The 17,555-nt window shown below is 28.2% G+C and overlaps 3 protein-coding genes across 6 annotated transcripts in view; 1 reads left to right on the top strand and 2 right to left on the bottom strand.

Annotated features, from left to right (window-relative positions):
* The first annotated feature begins 73 nt into the window (after positions 1–73).
* Positions 74–6,517, top strand: LOC119679256 (ubiquitin-associated domain-containing protein 1-like). 2 transcript variants are annotated; one of them, XM_038091505.1, is made up of 8 exons: positions 74–204; positions 344–362; positions 3,996–4,440; positions 4,639–5,158; positions 5,316–5,521; positions 5,575–5,704; positions 5,777–6,080; positions 6,141–6,517. In XM_038091505.1, the coding sequence occupies exons 3-8, from the start codon at positions 4,160–4,162 to the stop codon at positions 6,299–6,301; spliced, it is 1,602 nt and encodes a 533-aa protein (XP_037947433.1). In that variant the 5' UTR covers positions 74–204; positions 344–362; positions 3,996–4,159; the 3' UTR covers positions 6,302–6,517. The 2 variants fall into 2 exon arrangements, with proteins under 2 accessions (XP_037947433.1, XP_037947434.1); XM_038091506.1 differs by lacking the exons at positions 74–204; positions 344–362; positions 3,996–4,440 and adding an exon at positions 4,494–4,583.
* On the bottom strand, positions 1,309–2,760 carry LOC119679257 (DNA/RNA-binding protein KIN17-like). The gene has a single exon (XM_038091507.1). It carries the CDS (start codon positions 2,610–2,612, stop codon positions 1,428–1,430), a length of 1,185 nt encoding a protein of 394 aa, XP_037947435.1. The 5' UTR covers positions 2,613–2,760; the 3' UTR covers positions 1,309–1,427.
* Positions 6,518–7,907: 1,390 nt separating the features above from the next.
* The window catches only part of LOC119675278 (centrosomin), a 33,951-nt gene continuing 24,303 nt past the window's right edge, over positions 7,908–17,555 (bottom strand). For 2 of the 3 annotated variants that reach the window (XM_038086469.1, XM_038086470.1), the window contains exons 4-10: positions 17,405–17,536; positions 16,246–16,323; positions 15,973–16,176; positions 11,682–11,906; positions 11,434–11,622; positions 9,325–11,365; positions 7,908–8,503 (exon numbers count right to left, since the gene is read on the bottom strand). In XM_038086469.1, the coding sequence (XP_037942397.1) occupies positions 8,223–8,503; positions 9,325–11,365; positions 11,434–11,622; positions 11,682–11,906; positions 15,973–16,176; positions 16,246–16,323; positions 17,405–17,536 (3,150 nt within the window). In that variant the 3' untranslated portion in view covers positions 7,908–8,222. The remainder of the gene's footprint in view (positions 8,504–9,324; positions 11,366–11,433; positions 11,623–11,681; positions 11,907–15,972; positions 16,177–16,245; positions 16,324–17,404; positions 17,537–17,555) is intronic. The other variant, XM_038086471.1, reaches the window with a different exon arrangement.

Raw genomic sequence — 17,555 nt, 5'->3', positions numbered from 1 at the left:
AACGAAATTTTGCATTTTTAAAGCATTATGTTTAAAATTTGCCGAATGTAAACAAAATTGACGTTCAGTTGTTTACAATTAATCAAAATGACCAGCTTGAATACGTATTTTAATTAAATGCGATACAATTATATGTTACAATAAATCAATGCCTGCTCAAACAGGCTATAAGAAGAAAAAATGTAGAAATAATGATATTGACTTGTAAGTGGAAGCAATGAAACATAATTTTAATATTTCTTACTCAAACTATTACCATAAACAAAGGATTATCTTTATAATCCCCACACTATTCTCATAAATTCCAAACTACTACCACTATTAAACCAATATTTCTTTTTAGATGTCCGACTCAAAAATATGTGAGTTAACTGAATGTGGAATAATTACATAGTCCTTTAATTATTGAATATGTTGAAATTGTAAACAGAAGAAATAATGCTAAAGCAGTGGTAGGACCTTATTGTTGAATTTGTAGACTGTGGTTTATGAAAGCAGTTCGTTGAATCGTATTTAAAAAAAATTTTAAACTTTTAAATGATGTTTGAGTTTACAGTGACCTGCTTAGTTTAGTGTAGATAAAGCTAACTGATCCAAAACATGCACAGACCCTATAGATCTACAGCAATACCAGATAAGATTCCTTAAAAGCAGTCATTGGTAATTTTAAGAGAGAATTTTCTTCAATATTAGCAAGTCCCTTGACACTGGTAGTTTCACAGTATTTTAGTCGATTTTAACCGGAAAAAGACATGATTTAGTTTTAATTACTCAGTTCCCTGCATTAACCACTAGACAATGCAGAATATAATGTATTAAAATATCAATTAATGATCTGCCGTCCCTTCGATCAAAAGATAATACAGATTTGGCATATTTTTCATTAAATAAGTTTTCAGTTAACACTGCCGATATAAGAAATGCTTTAATTACATATGTTTTTCGTCTATTTCAATATGAATTCGTGTTGTTAGTACTTCTTCGTATGCTGCTTCCTAGTTTAGACTTTTCAGAAATCAGTAAGACTGTTTTCCTTTTATTCGAAGATGAATTAGTTTTTTTTTCAAAATATTTTTAAGTCTACAGGATAACTCACAGCTTTTAACGAGTTTAAAAATTAAGATTAATATTACGCACATCTTAGATCAGTCATTGAAATATCACGAAGCTTATGAGGAATACACAAATGGGTGGGAGATGGGTGGTACTCTGCAGAATCCTCCAGCTATCAAAGAATAAAAGTGCCCAGATGCACTAACTCGGAAAAGGCTAAACATCAACTGTAAAATATAAATCCAAAAATCAAATCTGAAAACTTTAAACTGTTTTTCTTTGATTTTTATTTTATAAAATATAATTACCATACATTAATAACTTAATTTATACTTCACAATATTCTGATGTAAAATGATGTAAAAAACTTATTGTTATGAATGCAACTTTGATATATCTTCATACTTAAGGTTTTTTACTATACGTCCTTGCAATGGGCCTGTTGCGATTTCCACAGATACACAATAATTACCTTCATCCAATTCTCTTAGGACACCTTCAAAACCACGATAACCACCATTTACAACTAGTACATTCTTATTAAGTGCGGGTATAACAGTCTCCAGATGTGCCTGGTCAACTTTAAGTTTTTCTCCACTTTCAAGAAACTTTATTTTAGCTCTGTATTTGTCTATTACTGATTGCACAACAGCTTTCTCTTTGTAATATTTTTCACCCATTGATTTGCTAATAAACTTCACGACAATACCTTCATGCAACCAGTAGTCCTTTCGATTAGAGCGTTCTTTTGCCTGCTCTTCTAATAACATAATTTCATCTAACGCTGATGTAGTGCTACTATCAGATTTACTTTTTTGTTTTACATTCTGGACTGTATTATTTTTTATAGTTGTGTCCATTTTAAAATGCTTTGTATTTAATGCCACTTTATGAGAAGTATTTTCCATATGTACATTTTTCACAACTTTAATATCGAGTTTCAAAGGCTGCGACTCATCTCGTTTAAGTTCAGTAAACTTTTCAATACATTCTGTTGATTCTTGATTAGTAGTGCATTTTGCTTTTTCTATTTGTTTCTCGACAAAAGCTAACATACGTTCTTCGTCATCTTTTTCCATTTTTTCTTTGCGTTCCATTTTCGACTGTCGTTCAAGTGCATCAGGACTGCGGTCTATGTATGAAACATACCAACCCTTCTCTGTCTCATCAGCTATTACTTGTCCCGAGCGTCCCAACCATTTAACATAGTCGGAAAGTGTTAGCCATCGAGTTGCATTCATGTGTATGTGATCTTTTGCTGATATATATTCCTGATAGACTTTATTTGCGTTTACACGTTTTGTCCCGAAGCGACGCCTTAATAATTCCATATATCCATCTGAAAATTCTTTTGAAAAGCTATATAGAAACTTTCCAGGTGAATCGGCAAATAATAATAACTGACGTTGATGAGATTCGCTCATTGTGTGGCACTTAAATCCATTCTCATCCCGACACTGCTTTTCACACATCTGACAATACCAACGCAATTTTTGCAAACCCTTTGCCTTCATCTTGTTGGCAAGGTATTTCGGCGTGCCCTTCTCGGCTTTTCCCATTTTTATCACTTAATTATTACTCTTTTAAATAAAATTATATATTAAAGTGCTACTTTTGTTTAGTTCTCTTGCAATCAGTCTCTACTGCTGTTTTGACAGAAAATGGTTTTATAAACAAATGACACTTTAAATTTCTCATCCCAATTCTATCTAAAATTTAGTTTTTACAGAGTTGTATTCGAAACTTTTTTAAATTATATTATATCGTAAATAAAGCAAAAAATCGTCATATATTATGCTACTTCGAAATTACTATTGTAGGGAAGTGAAATTTGCATAACAAATAAAAATTTTAGCTGAATGAAGCTGTCATAATTATTTTAGAAATATGTTTTTAAAAATTCAATTAAATCATAAACTATTTTGCTACAATTATTATTATATTTTTTTATATGCTGCTTTTTATTTTTAAAGCAAAAATAATAATTATTTGTAAATAAATACTCAATAACTACTATCTCTAAACACAAAAATAAACCTTCTTATGCATAATTTATTTTTAAAAACCAAAAATAACTTGCGCGTTGAGGTATTTATTTAAAAAAACGGCAAAATAAACCGCTTTTATTTGTATTGTAGTTATTTTTGTTATCTCATACAAAATGTATGAAAGAATTGGTGCAGGTAAAAGTTAAGTTTTATTTATTTTTTGCTTTGGTGTTTAATTAGTGTTAGGTGCTTTCGGCAGCTATTACGTGTGACAAATAACAGCAAGTTGCTAAATTTGCTATATTTTTTATAAAAATTTATATAAAATTGAAAATTAAAATGAATAATAAATTAAAGATCATGTTAAAAATGCAGGAAGTTTTCCAATTTTCTTTTGAAATAAATTTAATAATGGTTTAGAATATTTATGCTTGCATTAATTAAGTATTAATTTATTATCAACTAAAAAGCTAAAAATTTTAAACTGCTTTTTAATTATACTTACTTCACATACTCCTAAAAATTGTTGTTTATTTATACACACATATATATTTTAAATATTTATTTACCATAATTCGACATATTTTTAAAATGTTTTGTTTTCAAAATTTCAAATATGTGAAATGTTATTTTGCGTACATATAAGCAACTATAGGCCAGCAACTTGCTGTTTTCTGCTAGTATCTATTGCAATTACAAATCTATTCTTGTATTGTATAATAATTAATTAATTATGTTTAATTTATAACTTTCTGACTTATGCCAATGGGAAAGAACAAATTTTTAATTGATTAATATAAGTTGATTTAGCTGCACTGAGAACATAGTACAAAATTCTAATACAATTAAGTACAAAAATATTAAAACCAAAAATTTATGATTTTAACTAAACCCTTTCATTAAACACTGAGCAACACTTTCACTTTGTTTCAATTTACAAACGTCTCACTAAAGGTTTTACACAGTTGCTGCCTAATGAACGAAAGACAACAATAATAACAAACTCACAATCGCTAAATATGTTTAAATTTTCTTGAAATGTATAAAAAACAATTGAATGGTTATAACGGACAACTTTATGTTGGTCCCACAATCTGTATATATGTATTACGGTTATAATGATACCTTGGATGCGTGAAAAAATTGCAGAAAAACGTGCAAAATGGTTAGCACGGAGCAACAGAACCGCAAAAGAAAAAAATTTAATAAGGAGCGGATGCGATAATGAAGACGCTTTACCGGCGGATGCGGCTCATATCGAAAGAAATCAAGACAATCTTAGCACAACAGAACAAAACAATACAATTGTCGAGCAGGATTGTGCTGCACAATGTAGAATTAAAACTTCATACATTGCATCTAATTTAACTTTAAACAAGTTACCAAGGAATTCTCTATTGTAAGTAATTTAAATTTAACAAAAAAAGTTAAACAAAAACAAAAATTTTATAACAAAACTGTTTTAAAAATTATTAGTATTATTGGTTAAGTATTTTTTGGCAAATTAAAAAATATGCAGAAATTGCGGAACTTATTTTCGAAGTGAGATATGTAATATATATATACTGAGTTATCTATTTTATAATTTTTATTTTAGGAGACGTTCACGACGTAGTATATCATCTTCATCGTCCAGTTCCACGAACAATTCATCAAGTAATTCAAACGATACCGTAAGTGACACATCACTAACAAATGAGCGTGTTCGAGTTCGAATAATATGCCCTAGTGCTCGTATACTTATTTATCAGACTGATGTTAATAAGCATCTCTTAGAGATTAAAAATGAAATTATTATGGAGTTATCTGATGACATGGCTGCAGTGCAACTGTTTTCGACTGATTTACGTTTAGTTGCTCCACGATACAGACTATTTCGAGCAGAATTCGAAGGTGTAGAATTAGACGAAAATCGAACTTTGAAATCACTCAACATAAAAAATAATGATACACTTGTATTGGTTATTAAAAGACATTTCTTAGCAAATAATATGCCTAGTGCAAAGGATATGACTCCCCCACGACTGTATGAGGTTGATATGGCAACGAGAAACCTTCCCTATCGTGTAACAAATCTACCAATGATTGATGTTAATGAAATATTCCAACAGGCCAATGTAAGTGAATAGAAAATTTTATATTAAGTTTTTCTTTAGAGTTTCTTCAATTTGTTGTATATACTGCTTTATAATACAATACAAAGCAATAAATATTTTAATACTTCATATAAGAAGTTGATTATTTTATTAATATTTAATTAATGTTTTATTATAGTTGCATTTTGAAGTACGAAAAGTTTTAATATCACTTGCGCAAGTTTCTGCTATAATAGTTGGTGCAAGTCCATATGCCGATCGAATTATAGCCATGCTGAAACAAAAACTTATAAATAAACTAAATGACGAAAATGATATACTGCAGTGCCTTGTTGACATGGGTTTCACAAAGGAAAGATGTGAATATGCTCTAAAGACTCACAAGTAAGTATTTTTTTATTTGTTAATATTAATAGCTTACTTTTATTTACTTTTAGTGGTGTTTATGCTTCGGCCTTAGAATGGTTGATTCAAACTCAAAACGATGATTTGTCAAGAGTAGAAGAAGTCATGGGTCTTCAGAAAAGTCAATCAATTATGTCCCCCACAAATATAGTAACAAATAATGTAATAATATAAGTTTATATATACATGTTTTATATGAAGTAATTTATTCAATTGTAAATTCTTACTTTAAAGGATGTTTTAGAGAATATAGCTGCACTTTTGGAAATTGTTCGAATATTTAGTCATCGTGATATGCCACCCAAGCCAGATACAGTGAACGAGATCACTGAAATGGGTTTTGAACGGAATGAAGTGTATGCCGCTTTAAAAAAAACTTGTAATAACAAAGGTGCTGCTTGTGAGTGGCTATGTGGCATACGCAGTCCCAGTTTACTTGAACTAAAGGAAGGCTTAGCGCAAGATTCTCCGTTACTTCAATCAATTTTAGAAATGCCCCAAGTTCAAATGAGTTTGGGAAATCCAAAAATACTTTTAAGTAATATAAAAAAAATTTGCGATTTTTGTACAGTTTGTAAAACTATTTCATCCTTTATAGCATTTGTATCCATACTCGAGAATGAAAGTCTGTTGCGTTTGTGGGGTGGAGATAGTGATTCTAGCTCAGTTATATCTAACATACTTCAAAGATATCATGACGTAAAACATGCTTTAGGCATGAATCAATTTTATGCAAATCGCTTTGAAAATAGTAGCTAATAAATTGGCACCTGTAATTTGTAAAAAGCGGTTAACACACAAAACTGTTTTTGACAACTATATATGGACAACAACCTGAATGAAGCTATCCTTAGTGGAATTAGTGAAATTTTTTTTTAGTTTTCTAATAAATATAATCTTGATATATTTGTATGCAGATAATAAGTTCAACTTGCAAAGTTGCTTTAGAGCACAAAATTTGTAAATAAATTCATAAAAATTTGCTAAAAATTACTTAACCAAAAATAATGGTGTTTATTTTTTATCATTACAACTATACATATTGTATTTGCACAAATTTATTTATATATTATTTATTTTTAGGAATACGCTTTAAAATATACAATAGAAAATTATAATAAATTTTATAATTACACTTTTTATGTATTGTTTAATTTATTACAAAAAAATTATTGGATGAATATGTAGTTGACAGCTCATACTACTGGATAGATGGGTTGAAACAATAACGATAAAGTATGAAATATAGCTTCGTTTGTATATGTAGAAGAATCACTCTCATAGATTAGCGAACTTGTTGAGAAGTGAACGAACCAAAAATTGGCACTTTACATATAGTAAATAAAAATATGCATAGCAGATGTCCCTACAAAATAACAGCTTTGAAATAAAAATAGGCAACTACAAAACACAATTAGTTGTGGAAAAACACAATTAGTTAGTTATCGCTTCTAATTTGACAGGCACGAATTCTACGCCTGGCACTTGCAGTTGTGACAAATTATATACGGACTATAAACTATTTAAAAAGAAATTCGAGTATTTCATAAGACCATTGATGATGAGTACGTGGCGTTGTGGAGTTAAACAAATTTCAATATATTAACTAAACTTTTGTTCCTGTCTTTGCTATTCGAAATCGTAGTTTCCTTTCATCATAAAAACACGTCACTCTCGGCAAGAACAAATTAATATTAAAAAAAACTATTTTTTATTTAATTTTAAACTTTATTTAAAACAATTCTTGCATTAAAAATTTTAACATAAAAAAATCCACATTATTGAAAAGCCATTTCAACTAAATCGATTTCAAAACGTTATTACCATTTTAATAAGATTTAAAAAAAAAATATGTAATACGAACAAAAAAGGTACGTTCCAATGGAATTTTTATATATTTTAAAGAACGTTGATGTTCAGCAACTATATTAAATAATAATTTCAATGTCTTCTTCGAAGTTTATGTACTAAAAGTGATAAAAATAAAAGGGTTAAAAACAGTTTTATATATCTGTTATGCATATGTTATGCATATATATATATATATATATATATATATATATATTTATAAATTCTATTTTATATAAAATACCATATAGTTTGTACATATGCAATGAATTGAATGTGTGATTTTATTTTTATCCATTGTCATAATTTATTTAATTAGTAAACAAAAGTTTATAAAAATTACGTATGTGATATGTAAATGTTAAGGTCGTATTTTTAATGATTTAAAAACATTTCATTCAATATGAATGGTAATTTCTACATTTATATATCAACTAAACTACTATAAATAATTTAAATAATTAATTTGTATTTTGATTTTTTTTTTGTTTTTTATTGAATTTTTCTTATGGCAATGTTAATGTTGTAACAAAGTAATATTGTATTAAAATATATTTTAAAATATTTTAGCACTTTCTACAATTTTTTAAAACACTTATAGACCACACCATACCCGAAATAAACGAATATATAAAAAATGAACTTATTTTAAGTAAGTAAAAAAATGACTTAAACCAACATAAACACAAGTAAACAGTTATTAATTGACAACAGTTATTACAATTGTTAGTCGATGGTAATGATTTTAATAATATTATATCGTTTCTAATTTATGATATATAAATTATAAATGTGATGAGTGGTGCAATTTCAATGACCATTAATGCCTTTATCACAATTCATTCTCCATATTCGATCGTACATTTTTAAGCACATTGTGAGTTTTTAGTATTTGATTTTTAATATCTTTTTCGACCTGTGCTTTCTTTTGGTTAGATATATGTAGTTTCTGATACGTGTCTTCTAATGCTCGTTTTGTGCGTAACAATTTGCGACGTAATTCTGCATTTTCTTGATCTACCTTGGCACAATCATGTACATTTTCCTGCGCAATATTACTCTTAGGAGATGGTTGCTGCCTTTGTTCGTCATTAATTGCTGATGCATTTATTTCTACAAAAAATGAAAAAAAATCGATCAGTTCGTAAATATAAATTAAATAAGATTAAAAAAAGTTACCATCCTGTAACGAAATTACTTGGAATGCTTGAATAAATATAATCTTACTGGGAGTTTTATATACTGAATATATACAAGAAAAAATTTCATTCCCGATAAAAAGAAAAAAAACTCAATTTCTTTGTGCATACCCTAACATATCAGTTACGAACAATGTCGATTCAGACTAGTCCATGATCATAAAATGAATATTACAAAAAAAAAGCAACAAATAGCGAATAGGATATAAAGGTTCCAAGAACGGCCGGATCTACGTCCCGAGCCACTCGACGACCAAGTACCGTTCCACACTTCCCAAAAGGACTTCACAACCAGGTCCCGGAGGGATATAACAACAACAGGGTATAAAAAAACAACAATAACACAGACGCTACTAGACAGAACACCGAATTTATTTATTTTTAACTCGTCTACGCCCAGAAGCCACCCGTCGAAAACGACCAAGTACTGTTTAACATCCCTCAAAGGGGACACACAAGCAAATAACGGCGGGCTACAACAACAACAAACTAATTCCCGAAAAATATTTTTCTTTAAAAATAAGCATCATACATACTCCTACACAATCCTCTCCCTTCTCACACTACCATCACCTAAACTCATGTAGGTTACTGCTCGATTAATCTGCACGTGTTACCACAGTAACTACAATAACATGATTTAGTAAGTCAGACACCTACAAACTACGAAACCCTTTCTGTCTTTTGTAATTATATATCAAGCTATTAACAAGTACATACTACTATAAAACTTACCATTTTTAATTGAAATATTTTCTTTAGCCATAGACAGCTCCACAGTTTTTAATTTAGAGTGTTGTGTACTTGTTACTTCTACACTAGAAACACGACCAGCATCACTTTCTATGCCCAAATCCGGTGATTGATTATTTTGACGTGAAGTATTTGTGGCAGCATCTCGTATAGTATTTACATCACTAATACCAGGCATTCTATCTTGCTTTGGTATCTCCTCTGATGTATATTCAGAGTTTGAAACATCACTGCTATTTTGTCTCATTCGGGTAATAGAATTAAATTTCGTTTTGAGTTGGTCATATTCATATTTAAATTGTTGTAACTGCTTTTGCAGAATATTATTATTAATTTCATTTTCTGCTATCTTTTCTTTTAATTCCTGTACTTGCTTTTCAAGTTGCAATTTATCATTTAAAGCCTTTGTACGTTCTGTTATAGTTTTCGAAGATTGTATTGTAGATTCATCTAATTGCTTTTTCAGCGCACGGGCTGAAAATTCGCTTTGCACTAGTGACTCTTTAAGTTCCTGCTCATTTTCATTTAAATAATCAATTGTACGCTGAGCTTCCACAAATTGGCGTTGTAACTCAATTAATTGTTTTTTGTTCGCTTCATATAAAGAACGTTCAGTCCAATCGTTTGCGAGTGCATTTCTATGTTTACGCTCTTGTTCATTAATACGTTCCTCTAGACGTGCCTCGAATTCTTTTTGCAGATTTTCAAGTTTTTTAGTTTGTTCTTCCGTTGCAATTTTTATTGCAACTTCGTGCTTCTTTTTTATTTCATTTATTTCTAATTTTAAATCTTTTATTTGTATTTCACTTAAAGCAATCTGCACTGACAAGCAATCGCGTTCATCTACTAACTTTTTCATTTGATGTTCTTTTTCATCAATTTGTTTTAAAAGCAGTGACTCGTTTAATGAATTCACAGGTTCTTTGTCTCCAATTGTTATTAGATCAGCATGCAACTCTTCATTACGTTTACGTAAATGCTGAAGTTCATCTCTCATATCCAATACATGTAGGTTTTCTTTTTTTAAACGATTATCTGTTTCAACCAACTGACATTGAATTTCCAAAATACGTTCATCACGCTCTAAAATGATTTGTTCCAATTGTGCAATCCGGTCTTGTGATTTAGTTTTTGAATTACGACTTTGAGTGCAAGTATTAGTGTCTGTATCAGTATCAGTTGCTTTTTTCAAATCTTTAGTTATTGATGACGAATAATCGTCTAGTCCAATACGTGCTAAAGAAACTTTTCGATCAGGTTCCGACCAATCTTCTGACTCACTTTGATTTTCAATTGAAAGTGGCAGTGGTATAGGTAATGAACGTCGATCTCTTTTAGTATCATTCCGACGTTTTTCAAGTTCTTTTTTAAGAGCTTTGTTTTCAAACTTCAAATTTTTAATAGCCTCTTCTTCGGTCTCACCTTTATATGAATTGTATGTCATATTTTCACCTTCATTAAGGTCTCCTAAAATACCAGAAAGATTACTTAATTGTAGTAAGCTTTGATCGCCGGCAGAATTTCCTGTCATAGATAATGTAATGTTCAAATTCTTTGATAGATCAAGGCTACGATTTACTGCTTTCCGCATAGCATGGTGTCTATCGGCAGCTAAAAAGCCAAGTACATCTTTATGATTTAATAATGAATTCAAAAAACCAGCAAGCTCTTCTAAACGATTTGATAATAATGTACATACATCGGCACAATCTTGGCGCCATCTATCAGCATTTTCAGCTTCATTACGTGCTTGGCGTAATTCATTTCGTAATTGAATTATAACAGAATCATTATTTCGTTCACTTCCTAAACGTTGAATAAGAACATCGACCTTACGCTGAAGGAGTTTATTGCGTTCTAAAGCTTTCATATAATCTTCATCTGAATATGCATGCTTAAGTTCCAAACTTGTATCTTTGCTGCTAACTGGTGACAAAACTGATTCCGATGGATGTTCACTTAATAATTTAGTTAGTCGCTCAATTTCACGATTTTTTTCCCATAGTTCCTTGTTGACTAATTTCTATTATGTAAATAAAATCAAATTATATATTTTCATACTTTCTTTTAAAATCAATTGTTGGTAATTACCTGTAAATCTACAGTTTTTTTCTTTATCTCCAACTTTAAATTTTGTATAGTTTTTTTCTGCTGCTGAATTGTCATTTCAAGTTTTTCTTTATTTGCAATAGACACATCATTAACGACCTCAGAATCACTCAAAGAAAGTTTTCGATTAGTACTTTCTAAAGTATTTAAACCGGCTTGTGAATTTAAACACTTAAATGAAAAACACATTATTATAGTATACTATATTAAGACATTTAAAATATATTTACGTCTTTATTCGACGAAGATGGTCCATCCGCAATAAGTTGTTTAAACTTTTCTATCTCTTCTTCTTTCGATTTTAAATTTAACATAAGCTTTTGGACATTACGGCACGCGTGCTCGTGTTTTTGCTTCAGACTGGTTATCTCGTCCTCAGCTTCTAGAAGCATACACGTTTTGTCAGCTAACTCAGATTTAATTTCCTGCATCTCTTGCGTGACCATTTCAATACTCTAGAAAAAATAACATATATTTAGTTCAAATATTATGTAAACTTATTACCTTCTTATGTAGATATATATCTAAATCTGAATATATATTTGATAAATAAACTCATAATTATATTTTTCAAATCAATTTCTAGGCAGACAATTAAGTCATACGAGATCTATTTGATAACTCAGTAAGGACTACACTAAATAAGTTCCAACATATTTTTGTAATATTTTTTTTACGATCTTACAATATTTTAAATATTAATTAAAGATTACTCCTCCTTATTTTGTTATTAGATATTTGTTTAATTTATACAATAACTAATAAAAACTAATATTTATTTAGTTTTAACAAAGTGACAAACATAAGCAGAAAAAAATATTTTTTAAAAAAAATGAAAGTGCTGTGTACCATCAGTCTTAGGTCTAGTCGCAGTAAAGTACTTAAGATTATAAGAAAACAGGATGCTCAAATGAGGTGACAATTTGGGATATTGTGGATAATATCCTTGATATAAGAATGGATCATATGTTGAAAGACCATTTTGCATATGATAAAGTTACCAGCAGCAAATTAGCACCACGTTCCCACTGATTATCGTGCTTTAAAAAGTCTGAGACTGTCCCATCGACACATAAGTTATTATAATTAAGAGTACATATAGCATGGTAATCACTTCGATAACGTCAAAGCAATACCAAGCAATAGGCAATATAATACGATGCTATTAGATCGTGCACCGGCTTTAACTTTGGGGATAATTGAAAGAGAAATGACAGAAGAGCGGTTTAAGCGGTTTTAATCGTTGCGGCCCTACACTCCACTAGGGGAAACGGAAACTAAGAAGAAGATTAGATCGTATAAACCATATTATACTCCATTTGAATTTTATTTATATACAAATTTAAGAATATGGTTTGTTTAAAAGAAATTCTAATGAATTTGGACCAATCTTTGTCTGTACGTTTAGAGGAATTCGAAAAATCATTTTTTAAAGATAAAAAATATTTATGCAGCAACTGTATAGAACTCGAAGCGAACCATTTTAAGAATGAATTTAAAGTTTGGAAAAATACAACTTATTTTAACAATGACTGAACATTTTGAATATTCAAATAAACGTTTATTCATTTCAACAAAAATTCAAATATAAATCAGTTTTTCATCTTTTTGTTCTTTTAAAAATAGATTAAATAATATAGAAAAAATAAAAAACAAAAGAAGATTCTCAATATAAATTTATAATATAAAAAAAATTACGATATAAACATTGTATTGAGTATGTCCAAATATGTCCAAATGTCAGTTATTACCAAAATTAAACAAATCTATTAAAATTAAAATAAATATATATCAAAGTGCCAGCTAATAACACCAAAAAATCCAATTTAAAAAAAATCAAAAATATGTTAATTAATTCCACTAATCACATGAAATAAAAACGAAAAAATATATTCTGCAAAAATAATTTTTTTATGTAATATTATATTTACAATATATTTATCTATATAGCCACCCTGATAGCAGAGTATACGAGAACTAAAAATACGACACACGAGAAAGCTTTGCTTCATATTCTATTAGGTCTGGTCGAAAAATACGCTTTAATAAATGCTTGATGGTTCTGCCCATTACTCAAAAACAACATCTAATATGTATATGATCTATATGTCTATTAATCTATATTCGACTAATCTACATCTAATATAGCTACAGACCAACTGGTTGCCACATGGCTTACGGCCAGTCAATATTAACATAACCTAATCTATTTATCTATATAAATTATATGATGCATATTTTATAACATGTTAAATTAACATACTCTATTAAAGCCATTTTACATTTTTGGATCTATCGAATATTATAAATACTGACAATTCAATTTTTATTGTTTAAATGGGAAATTTGAATTGTGTAATGTGCGAATTTTTCAGAGTTCTATAATCCTTAGTTTCATTCAATAGCACTAGAGCTAGTGGTTTTGTTTGCTAAATTAATTGCTTTTACATTTTTGGATCTATCAAATATTATAAATATTGACAATTCAATTTTTTATTGCTTAAATGGGAAATTTGAATTGTGTAATGTGCGAATTTTTTAGAGATCTATAACCCTTAGTTTCATTCAATAGAGCTAGAGCTAGTGGTTTTGTTTGCTAAAATAATTGCTTAATTTCTGTATAGAAATTTTGAATTTCAAAATGTGGTCAAAAATTCAGAATACGAAATTTGACATTTATTTAATATTTTTACAATTTTGATTTGGTAAGCACTAAATAAAGCAAAAAAAAAATTCGTATACAAAATAGATTTTTAAAATTAATTTCTCAAAAATGTAAATGAATAAATCATTTAATTTTTGTGTACAAAATAAATTTTTAAGATTAAAGAAATAATTTTAATTTTGTATATAAAATAAATCATTTAAAATAATAAAATATTTAAATAAATAAAATATTTAATTTTGACGATATTCCCTTAGATGAGCAAATCTTTTCACTTAAATTTTCCTTATAATAGTAATTGTTTCAAAAAAGTTTCATATCCATATTTATATGATTGATATAAAAAATGAAAGATTTCGGGAGGATTTCCACATTTTTAATTTTCAAAATCTTCTTTAGCTTCTAAAGGTTCTAATGACTCATTGCTATTTGGATGCATCTACAGAATTGAAATTAAAAGAATTATTTGGGCAGGAATAACAACTAAAAGAAATTTGAATATTTAAACAATTATTTATAACATATAACCTCTTTTGTTTCATTCTGTGCACATTTTAAAGAGTTTTTAGGGATCCTTGTATGTAAAGTAGAACTAGAATATATGGACTTGAAAAGATTTCTCAAAAATTTTTCCTGAGACATCTTTGAGGGTTTGTTTTCCAAAAGCAAAATGTTTCTTAATTCATTAGTAGAGATTTGTATCAATACGTCATTCGATACAAACTTATTAGTGAAGTTTTCATTATTTAAACGGCAAGACGATATGAAGGCTTCAATTGATTTATTATCTTCATTTGAAGAAACATTATTCTTATCACAAGTTTCTGAAATTTCCTTCTTTAGTTCACTATATTTCTTACACTTCTGACAGTCATTGCTCTTTTTTTCAGTTAAGTTATTTATATAGTCCCGCAGATATAATACAGTCTGATTCCTTGAGGTCAGTTCGTTCTGATTATATTGGAGATAAAATTCAAAATTCAATATATATTATTGAACAACTATCACATATACATTATTACGGAACGAAATCTTTTCAAACATGTTTGTATAAATGGGCGTTTATTAATTTCCTTTCTAAATATATAATTAAATGTATATTTAAGAACAAATACAATTAAACAAATATGCAAGTCTGTCCAGGTTTATACATTTCAGTATGGAAGACTATGAACTAACTACCCTGGGTGTCAGCTAACCTATCAAAAACCTATTACTATTACTATAACATATTTTTATATTCTATGACAAAAAGGTTTTAATAAGGTTAGCACTTTTATAACTTATAATGAAAACAACAGTTAGTTGAACTCGCCCCCTTCGCACCATGTGGGCATCAGTTTTAAATCGGTTTTATATCATTTGTAGTACTATTATGTCATATAAAAACCTCTTTATGAAATATACTAGTTTCTATTAAATATAACAGTGACTTCGGTCTGAAAAATGTGACGTTAAATTATAACTTATATTGATAAATTGTGTAAGAAATTATTTCGTTCCGGTATAAAAAAAATTTTTTATTGAACTTACTTGAAATTTAACAAGCAAAAACATTTGGTCTCGCAATTGGGGTTCTATTAGGTTCACATAGCGTTCTTGTTCAAGATAAAGTTCATGAGTAGTTTTCAAAGAAAGAGCCAAATTTTTATTTTCAGAAACGATTTTTCCATTAGAAGTATAAAGACTTATTGTAGTCATCTTGGGGGATATTTAATACAATGTATTACAAAAAATTAAGTAATCTTTTTATAATTATTTATAAATAATAACTTATAAAAAAAAGAATTTATTGAAGTTAATCTAAACTAATAGAAATTACTTTTATCTACTGATTGTATTAATAATTAAATTACCTCTACGGTATTAATTTCTCTCTCTCTTGCTTCTAATGACTGCTCTAGATCTGATTTTTGACAACGCAACTCTTTGATTTGTTCTTGATATTCTTTTATTGTTTCATCTCGTCGTGTAAGAATGTCATCCAGTGCAGATATTTGATTTTGGAAGTCATTAATCTTTTCATTAGATGCTTTCAGTAACTCTTCCAGTTCACTTATCTATTGGAAAAACAATACGTTATAAAATTAAAAAATAATTGATAGTTTTCAAATGTTAGCAAAACTTACCTTAGAGTTCGCTGCCATATTATTTAATTTGTCTATGTTTTCACCTGTTGCAATTTCTTCCGATGTTTGACTACAATCCTGAAATTAATTAAAAAGTTTATTTTATTTCTAATGAATTTTTATTTTTTTTCTTGATTTTTCTTGAAAATTCTTGAAGTTTGTAAAAAAAATAAATGTTATTCAAAACAAAATAAGAATAAAACTAATATATCTTATAAGCAATTATATTTCTCACACACACACATGGACTACTTTTCATTTAATTAAAGATAAGAATAACAAAAATCAAATAACTATTTTTTAATATATATCTGAAACTAGAAATATTTAAATTAATTATTTTAAATAAATATTATAATTAACAAAATCGTGGAATTGCGTCATATATGATTGGTTAATGATTAAATCTGGAGGAACACCATATCACAAAATAATTTTAAAAATTTGAAATATTAGTTATAATTAATTTGGAAGGCAAAATTGAATATAGTTGTGGTATAAAAAGCTATAAAAATAATTATGATGATTCTAGTAAAATGTATTAGAACTCAATAGATCGAATTCATAATCAGGTTAAATAAAAAAAAATTAAATAAAACTAAGAATTAAAAGTTTGCAAAGGCATTTAAGTCTACGTGTCGGAATTACTATCTAATATGATCAAATATAATATAACATTCGTATTGGAGTACTATTATTTACAACGCTATATAAATCAATCTTGATTTATATATTTGGTAATAGTTGGAATATTTGGTAATATGAAATTAAATTATGTTAATAGTCAAAATTTTGATTATACCAGTACTTATCTCTTTCACATTATTATTATTATTTTTATTGATTATTGTTATTGTTGTAACCGGAAGAAAGTTACTAGTATTGTACCAATATATACATTATTACTCAATTCTGAATATTTTTAACAAATTTTTAAAAATATAGTAAACTACTTTAATACTAGTATGAACACATTTTGTTTGATGAAAGTAATAACACACAATAACAAAATTATGGTTCTTATATCCTCTTTAAAACTATAAAATAAAATTTATTTGCAAATGTTTGCAAAATTTAGCATTCACAAATAATATCTAACAAATGAATAAGATTACACCAATATATACTAAAAAATATATATAATGAGGAATATGAATACCTTCTTATTATCTTCACTATTTTGCATCTGTTTTTCGTTTGCTATCTCCTCCATATGTGTCAGAGCAGCCGCAGCTTCTTTAAGCAATTCTTGCTTATCTTGAACATCTTTACGTAGCATTTCTACTTCAACCTTAAATTGTAATATAAAC

Source organism: Teleopsis dalmanni, chromosome 2 (assembly GCF_002237135.1).
Source record: "Teleopsis dalmanni isolate 2A chromosome 2, ASM223713v2, whole genome shotgun sequence".
Taxonomy (NCBI): Eukaryota; Metazoa; Arthropoda; class Insecta; order Diptera; family Diopsidae; genus Teleopsis; species Teleopsis dalmanni.
Note: the sequence above shows the minus strand (reverse complement) of the source record. Positions and strands in the feature narration are given on the sequence as shown.

What these genes read in the sequence shown, in the direction of transcription:
- LOC119679257 (XM_038091507.1), bottom strand. Translation starts at nt 2,612, where the DNA reads ATGGGAAAAGCCGAGAAGGGCACGCCGAAATACCTTGCCAACAAGATG.
- LOC119679256 (XM_038091505.1), top strand. Translation starts at nt 4,160, where the DNA reads ATGATACCTTGGATGCGTGAAAAAATTGCAGAAAAACGTGCAAAATGG. An exon ending in TATGCTCTAAAGACTCACAA is followed by an intron (nt 5,522 to 5,574) that starts GTAAGTATTTTT and finishes ATTTACTTTTAG; the next exon opens with TGGTGTTTATGCTTCGGCCT. An exon ending in CAAATATAGTAACAAATAAT is followed by an intron (nt 5,705 to 5,776) that starts GTAATAATATAA and finishes CTTACTTTAAAG; the next exon opens with GATGTTTTAGAGAATATAGC.